General features: G+C 45.0%; 1 protein-coding gene across 1 annotated transcript; it reads right to left on the minus strand.

Annotated features, from left to right (window-relative positions):
- Positions 1 to 127: 127 nt before the first annotated feature.
- On the minus strand, positions 128 to 8,685 carry LOC139784486 (uncharacterized). Its single transcript, XM_071723669.1, has 4 exons — positions 8,393 to 8,685; positions 5,222 to 5,381; positions 4,875 to 5,134; positions 128 to 4,441 (listed from the first exon to the last, which is right to left on the minus strand). Exons 2-4 carry the CDS (start codon positions 5,378 to 5,380, stop codon positions 4,339 to 4,341), a joined length of 522 nt encoding a protein of 173 aa, XP_071579770.1. The 5' UTR covers position 5,381; positions 8,393 to 8,685; the 3' UTR covers positions 128 to 4,338.
- Positions 8,686 to 9,349: the final 664 nt, after the last annotated feature.

Genomic DNA, 9,349 nt, shown 5'->3' on the forward strand with positions numbered 1-9,349 from the left:
CTATAGATTAATTTCATAGATTTTCATACGGACTAATTTTATTAATATATATTTAATATTTTTTTCTAGTGTTGCTGAGATTGAAGGAGGAGATTCGAGGTATAATTAATGATCGCGGCGACATGGGTATCGTAGTAGTAATATTTATTATATATAACTGCTATTGATAATCTTCGCTTACAAAATATACGGATCAACGCAACTTTTTAAGCAAGTCAGAATGTTTCCGATAAAATATCTGTAATGTATAATATATCGTATATTTCATAGCTGTTCTATACGCAGAATGTCTTCGACATGTTCACAATGGCGGAACATATTGTTGAGGTTTCGATTGACGCAGCCGCGGTTTTACTGTTTTTAGCCGACGTTCTTCGTGATTGCCTTGACGTCCGCATTTCTTGCTTTACGATGAATCTTTGGCAGTGATAGAAGGGGTTCGGTGCCCCTCACGTCGAAAACCCCGTGTGACTCGAATACATTATGACGTATGACACCGCATCACCGATATATATAATATTATAATATATAATATAACATAATATTATATAATATATATTATATACATATAATCGTTATCGTATAAAATATAAATAGCAATTTCGCAGTAAAACTATGCGTTACTGCAGCAGCAATACGGAATAAAATAACGAAAGATCGCGCATCCCCTTTTCATCTCGCCCCAAGACGGCCAGCCTCAACAATGATGACCGCGTCATCGCGAACGCTTCACGATATAACATTCCTCTTACACTTACGCGCTACCATATTAAAGTCTAAGTCTTATCCGGTAAAACTTTCTCGATACGATATTATACTGTTACGTCATAAGATTAAGCGATGCATTTATATGCAGCACGGATACGGAGATATTTTCTTCGTGCGACGCGAGACAGCGACGCGATTGCAGCGTCTCGGCTAGTCTCGTAGGCGTTTTAGAGTCCACGTGTTGGAACTCGATAAAATTAAATTGACACGTGGCTGAATCCTCTTTCGAGCGCCAACGTAAGAAATTCCATTAAAAATTTCCTCGATTAATCATCAATTTACGTCAATCGAACGGACGATCGTGTTTCCTGGAAATAATGGACTTGTTTTAGTTGGAACGAACATCCCGAAGATCGACCATTATATCTTCATGGTCAAACAAATCCGGCGATATATTTATGAGATGCGTTGATTCTAGAGAAACGCCGCAATCGCGGCTGACGGATGTTTCCGCGAAAGATCTTCGCACGATCTGCTTTAAACGTTAATTAAAAATCGGCAAATCTCGTCTCAAGATCTGTTGCACCACCGATCCCGGTTTGTCTTCTTTTCTGTTTTGTTCTCGCGTTACAAACGTTCGTATATGTACAAGGCTAGGCGCGTGTTTACTATTCAGTCCTAGGGATGATGATTTCAACATGTACGAAGAACACTTCCGCCGACCGATTCGCGGCCGGATCACAATCGGGCTGTGTTTCTGTGTGTGTGTGTGTGTGTGTGTGTGTGTGTGTGTGTGTGTGTGTGTGTGTGTGTGTGTGTGTTTGTGTGAGTGTGACGAGTAACAGTATTAGCAATAGTATTAATATACATAGAACACCATTATAAAAATGCTTACGGCTAATTCTGTGCGTTGAATCTCTTAAAATTACGTCCGATCTTTTCGTGCAACTGGTAACCGCGGTGTTAACTCTTTCAGACGCGGAATCGCCCGGTGGAATGATTTCCGAGCTTCTCTTCCAATTGTAACATTTTATTGTTGTTAACTGATGATATATCCGCGGGTTCATCTCTTCCTGTTGCACCTCGCCTGAAAAGGTCGCGTTCAAGTCCTACCGCAACAAATGATATCCTGGCGAGGGTTTCTCCCTCGGTCGCGCGACGAACGGTGTTCGAATACACCGAATTTAAGGGTTGAACTTTAAAATATGATTAAATCGCGCTTTTACCTCGCCCGCGACTAGAATTTCTCAAATAGAATTTATTGTTAATGTTTAATGGCGATCTCTATAGTCTTCAGAAATTAAGGCAAACATTCAATAGGAATCTTACGGCGAATGCGAACCTTTTTTTTAAATCGATAAACAGTGGACAGTTTTTTTTTTAAATCTCTTAATCGCTCTCTTCCTCCTTCGCGCGTACCCGCTAGAATGATATGATAAAAATATATCTCTACTCGTAGCCGACTCGGTAGATATGTTTCCTCTTCGAAGCTGCATTTCGCTCGCTCGAAATTAATACCCTTACACAAGAAGCTCGAGACTTAGACAATATCGTTACTTTCAACCGAAGTTTCAACCGAAGTTTCAACCGATTTTATAAATTCTATAACAGACACGTATCGAGTGTATTTTGTTGGGTGTCAATTTGTCAATTCCCAATTAAACAGTGAACCTGACGAGATTGCGTTTGCAGGTCAAACGCATGAATATGTTAGAACCTGCCTGTTTTACGATAATAATCTTACGGAATATTTTTAAGAATAAACCTAAACGATACCCTCTTTTAGCGTACAAAGTGAATAAATGCGGATCGGAATCACTTATCATTAGTCTCCTATGTGTTTTGATTTATATTTCTACGTTAGGCGTCATTTACGCGTACTTTCTCATTCTCGGCCACGAAATAACAACTTCCGCCCCCTAAAGAATCGAAACCCCCGAGCCGGAGACGCTCTATCAAAGATGGGATCGATAAACTCGCCGCGGCCAGGATAAATATCAGATTTCTCGTTTCCCTAACGAGAGAGAAAGAGACCGTTGTCGATTCGATATCCGATATCCATCCTGAATAACGTCCGCGTCTATAATGGTTTCGCGCAAAAGGTAGAGATCAGCATACCCGGGCATTCTCGCGGCCTCGCGTCGACCTCGTTTTCGACGGAGAATTTATAAATCAAGGTCCCGTATCCCGGACGAGCAATTAGAAGCTCAGAAGTTTCGAAGGTGAGAGAGCTAATTGCGCCTGGCGCACAAATTTTTCCCGAGGACTTTGAAACTCGCTCTCAATGGGTCAGGCACACACAATACATGCATGCACACACACACAATACATGCATGCACACACACACACGCATACGAACGTGCACACCCGCTCTGCTGATTCCCACTTTTTGCACGCCACTTTGTATAAACGTGTTATATCGATCTCGGTATGTTTCATTGCTCGTGAGGTTCGTCGTTACTCATCCAATCCCGATTTATTGTGTCGTTTTACCCTTTCCTCCCGCAAATGATCTTGACATTATACGTGGCCTGTCGACACGGGGCTATACATATCGCGCATACGTCCGTAAGACGGCATTTTTAAATATTTAACGAACAAGTATTCGCGAGACTTGCGAGAAGATCCTCTTTACGCGCGCGATCTCGTCTGTCTCCTCTTTATCGCCCTATAACAAATCGCGAAAATTTCCAAATCCTATCGTAAGTGTATCTTATACAACGCTATATATATGTATATATTTATTTATGTATGTATCTATACTTAAATCGAGATGAAGATTCGCGACGAAGTTACTCGGTATCGTACTTCATTCATTCGTGAATTGAACACAATTTAGTCTTTGAGAAAATAACATACCCGTCATTACAGATTTACTAAACACTTTTTTAGAGATATTAAAGATTAAAGTATATATTTTTCTGCAGCGTGAAAATATCATTGTTAAAATTTCAGTAATCAAACCGCAAAGCGTTTGCAATTTAAAGTATCCTTTGACGGTCACATTTCGGAGAACAGAAAAAGAGCGTGTTCCGCGGGAGATTTAATTTTTACGCTCGAGAGAATGCAAATACGTGCAAGCGATACCGCGGCCGTACGTAAAATACAAAGCATATGTTTCTCAAAGTCGCTTATGAGATTTCGAATTCGTATACACACGCATCTGTAAAAACCGTTTCGCACACGTGATTCGGCTCGACGGCGGGATGAATCAACGAAGCCTCTCTGAATCGTCGTCGGAATATTTTTGGTGAAACGATGAAATCTCTACGTGTCGTGCATCGGCTAGTCTCCTCGCTCGCGGCGACGAGTTTTACGTTTCTTTAAGCCTACCTCCCCCCCGAAAAGACCCTTGTCCCGGTCGCGGGACCCTCGGCTGCGCGGTGCACGCGTTAGAAAAGTTGCGTGAGGAGGCCCTTGCGGCCCTAAACGCTAATGACGGCGGCGGGTGTGATGTGCACATCGATTTTAAACCAAACTATGCTCGCGCGTATCGTAACGATGCGTGTACAGAATGGAGGAGCTTGGTCCTGGCGGCGACGCGGCGGACGACGGCGGCGTGGTGGTGCTCGAGCACGGCGGGGACGATGACGACGCGGAAGGCGGTGCCTTCCTCGAGGCGATCGGTACCTAGGTGTTGTGGCCCTGCCGGTGCGGCTTGTTCTCCAGATTGTTGGACGCCGGCCGGCCCACGAGGTCCTCGAGCTCGTCGGGCGTCAGGACCGTGAAGTCCCTGCCGATACAACGGAGATCATGTTGATGAAACGCGTGAATAAGAGAACAAGACGCCCTCGCGAAACAGGACTTTGAAACGGATCTCTCAAAGGTAACCGTATATCTTTCTCGAGCAAGGAATGACTCGACTGCCAACTTTGATTTTGACGTAATGTCTACGAGGATTGTGTTACAAAGATCACAAAACGCTTTAACACATTTTTATACTCTAACGTTTTATCCCACCAATATAGATTAACTTTAATCTCGATTTAACTTATCTTTTTCTAGTTCTAAGAATTAGAAAAAGATAAAAAGTAAATTAAACTGAGATTAACGTTAATCTGCATTGGTAGAAATAGACATAAGAGATAATTCCGAATGTTTCTTTTTCTCTCTTTTGTTTACACCTCAATTAGAAGAGGCTGACGAACACCGATGGATCGGTTTACCTGTGCTGGGCCAGCAGCATGTCTATGCTGGTGACGCTGCGCTGATGGGTGCCGTCCTTCTGGGCCGCGCTCTGCTTCCTGATGCAGACGGCTCGCAGGGGCGCGAGGAACACCCCTATCACGAGGAGGCCGCTTCCGGTGGCGATCAGGGCCGCCGAATTCCGGGCTGCCTCCGCGCCCGGCGCGAGTTGAACCAGACCGACGACCAGCACCACCGCTCCCAGCAACAACGAGCCGACGACGACGTACAGCGAATTGACCTGGAGTAATAATACCGCTATTGGTACCGCGATTTCCTCACGATCAGTAGCGAGCAACGTACAAGACAATGGTGTTCTTATATATACCTTTCCGCAGAAATAGTACTCCGGAGGTTCCTTATCTAGCACCGCCTCGCTCTCCGCCAGCGGGCTACCCGGCTGGCTGTTCCCTATCCGCGAGCTCTTCTCCTGGTAGTAGGTCTTGTGAAAGACCTTCACCGAAGGTACCGGTAACGCGGTGATCATTCTGAAACGAGATCACGAGGGGAAGCGTCAGAAGCTGGGAAGAAACGTGCTCGGCCACGCAACGATCGAATTAAGTTTATCCATGTTATCGTACATTGTTTAATTCGTAGTGTCAAATTATACTCAATTGAGTCATTTTTAACCATTCCTACAGATCGCCACTGCTCCTACTCGCTGCTCCTACAATATGTCGTTAATTTAACTAAATCAATGGAGTTAAAATAAGTCTGTTTTATGTTAAAATAATAAATTACGACATATATGGTAGTTATAAATAACATTTTGTTATTTAACTCAAGCTATTGGTTTAAATTTCATTCTTTAATATTTTACAGCGTAAATTCGTAGTGTCAAATTATACTCAATTGAGTTATTTTTAATAATTCCTATAGATTGCCACTGTTCCTACTCAATATTAATTTAACTAAAACGATGTTAATTAAACTAAATTTAACCAACGGAATTAAAATAATATTGTTTTGTGTTAAAAATAAATTTTGACAGACACATGACAGTTATATAAATAATATTTTGTTATTTAACTCTCAAGGCACTGGTTTAAATTTCATTCTTTAATATTTAATATAACAATGTAATGATGTGTTTGCGCACGATCGTGGTAAAGTTTATTAAATTTTAGGGGACACGCGACTCTCTCCCGTATCGAAAGATTGATGTTCGAAATATTACGTGGTCGTTTCCACCGCGAGGGACTGCTTTGGTAGTCGAATGTGCGACGGTGATGGCGATTACTGGCAAACGTTGGTGGTGTCGGTGGCCTAGATATGTTCTCGGGGGGGCGATGACCTTTGTACCTCGATTATCGAACAACCGAAGGCAGCACGGGGTGTGCAGGTGCACACACCGCTGAAAAAACACACGGCAAATTCCTTCTCCCTCTTTCCCTTGTAATCCGAGAGATTCAACCCCCCCCCCCCCCCCTATTGACGCGCTAACGATAAGTACGATCTCGCGTGACCGCCGTTCACGAGGAAACGCGAGAAAATAAACAGAAAAACATGTTTCCTACGTCTCCCCGCCTCTTCGTCCGATTTACGACGGCTGAAGTGCGATTTTTTGTATGTGATTTAACGCGATTGAAATCGGGGGACAGCCTCGAGGTCACGAGGTGTCGAGGACCGAACGGGAGATCCTCGATTTCAGAATTACGGAATTACGCGGAATTACGCGGCGCGGGGTATACGCGCATAAAACAGTCGGATATACGGCCGTTATCGCTTTAGAAGGGCGTAAAGTGGAACGCTGGCCTGATTCCCCGATGTCATGGTTGCAGCTCCACGTGCATCGTATATAATAGCGTAGGCCGAGTTATAGGCGCGCGCGAATGTGCAACTAGTATCGCCGCTATCTCGCTACCCTGGATTTCTGCCAGAATCTTCAGGGACTACAGAGGGAGCGAGGGGGGGGGGAGGACGGAGGGGGCGGGGGGGAGAAAAGGATATCCGGCGTCTTTGTAAATCCGCGCGATTCCGCATATCGCTCGATTTCACGCATGAGTCGTGCGCGTGCTTCGTTCCTCTTTTTTTTTTCTTTTTAATGGACGCACGCGATTCGGCTCGCGATCGAGGCAGGGCTCGACGGCACGTCGAGGTGGTTCACCCTGATGGAAGGTACCAATTCGCGGGCTGTTCTACGTTGTGCAACGGCCGAGGCGCGGGTTGGATTTTATTTCAAATAAAAATTCGAGGGAAAACGATCGTCTTTCCGTCCCCGGCGACGATGATTCTCGCGATCGCGATAACGATTTCGTGGTAAAACATCCTAATCGAGAGACCGAAGCGAGCTTCCCCGAAAAAAAAAACGGACGGGGGGGAGAGGGGGATTAATTTACGGCAACGACCTATACTTGTCGTGCATTGACTCGCCGCCCGCTCGCCTTGGGCCGCGCTCAGCTCGAGCCGTTGATATTCCGTTTGGCTGCGCTCCAGAAAAATAGCTATAACAGTTTCCGATAATCGAGGTTACTGCACGCCATATGGACGCCCCGCGCCGTACCGCGATTTCAATAGCCTCGGCTGGAACGGAACGCTTTAAGGGAATATACGAAAACGCAGCCGGCCGCAGCGGCGGGCGTTAATATTTGTCGACTGTCGCGGCCGTGACAGGTGACAAATATGTATTCCACTCGGGCGCATCCCCCGTGCATGCGTCTCGTTGATGTATTACCCGAGAGCTAGCTGTACGCGACAGCTACGGCAGGAGATGCACTAAATCTCGCGCAGAAGGGGATTCTCGATGACTTTCCCCATTTTTGTTTTCATCGGTATTTTTGTTCCTTCTATCTCTCGTTTTCTGCCTTAAAGCAACGTATAAGCGCGTCGTGGATATACGTTCCACTAAAATCTCGGAAAATCGATAAATGGGTCACCATTGCACATTTAACATCCAAGGGGAAATTTCACGCTTCGCCGATAAGCGTTCCAGCCGCCGAACCAGGTGTTCTATATCGAGACTCCGTCTAAGCTTAAAGGGAGGCATTCTCCCTAAACGAAATATAATCCCACGCTGACCCTGATTTTATAAATAGTAAAAGTAGATTAATTCTACGTCGCATACGAATTAAAGATAAACGTTAAACGTTAAAAGAGAACGGGAAGGCAGACGTGTCAGATCTATATGATAACTCCGATTGCCCCATATTTGTTCATCCCGAAGAAATGACGGACGAAGTCTCGCGAGCCGCGTGCACGCGAATGTTTTCTCGAGCGTGAACGTTTCCTTCCATTAACTGTTTTCTCTCGCAGCTCAAATTAATACGAAATCAAAAGAAGAGTCGCGTAATGCGTCATTAGCGATAGACTCGTAAATCTGTTGCGTATTTACCTTTTGATACCGCGTTGCAGGAGGCTCGGAGAGAGTCAACGAATAAGCGACGTTCTATCGAATGAGCGACACGTTAAACGCGAGAAAGACCCGAGACACATTTTGCAAATATTTACCCGCGGGGGGATGAAACCCCCCCGCTTCTCCGCACTCCCGTGTTTCACTTACTTCGTGCAGCTGAATCCAGGATCGCTCGTATGCAGGAATATGGCACCTCCTCCTCGGTTTCACGTCGCGTTTTCGTCGCGAGATATCTTGCGCGAGGGATCGAAAGATAAGGGGCGAAGCTGAAGAACGAAGAAAGAAAGAGAGAAAGAGAAAGAGAGGGAGACCGGGGGGAGAGAGAAAGAAGTAACGGGAGCACCGTAGAAGCGTCCAGCGTGTGAGGCGTTTTAGCGAAAAGCCGTTTCCGACGGGGTGGTGGTCCCGCGACTACTGAACCTCTTGGAGATTCTGGCGTACCCTGGTCGATAAAACCACCCCTCAACCAGCCGCCCACCGGGCTAAAAGTATCGTCGCCCACCGACGACCATCTGGTGCGCGTTGCGCGGGCGCACGTGCATATACGTCGGTCCGTTTTGCGACGACGTGACCGACGTTTCCAAAACAAACCTTCCTCCCCCCGAGCTCCAGCCCTCCTGCTCCCTGTAACCCGCGGGAGAAAGTCCCGATTCGCGAAACCGCGACTTGTGGATCCTTCCACGTTGCAATCGAAAACGTCTTTCGTCCCAAATAACCGGGATCCTTTACTGTTAAATATATAGCCGTATTATACTCAATTTCAATCACTTTAACCATTCCTGTAGGTCGTCACTGCTCCTACTCAAATTACGTCGTAAATTTGATTAAAACAATTCAACTAAACCAATAGAGTTAAAATAATATTGTTTTGCGTTAAAACAATCGATATATGTACATGGTAATTAAAAATAACAAAATGTTATCTAACTGAAGGTATTGATTCAAATTTCATCCCTCAATATTTAACAGTGTAAATTCGTTGTGTCAAATTATACTCAATTTCAGTCAATTTTAACCATTCCTATAGCTCGTCACTGCTTCCTCTACTCAAAATATGTCGTTAATTTAATTAAAACAATGTTAACCCTCCGTCTGTATACGTGG

The sequence above is a fragment of the Temnothorax nylanderi genome, unplaced genomic scaffold (genome assembly GCF_030848795.1).
Source record: "Temnothorax nylanderi isolate EJ_2023f unplaced genomic scaffold, tnyl_v1.0 TNYL_tig0008_pilon, whole genome shotgun sequence".
Taxonomy (NCBI): Eukaryota; Metazoa; Arthropoda; class Insecta; order Hymenoptera; family Formicidae; genus Temnothorax; species Temnothorax nylanderi.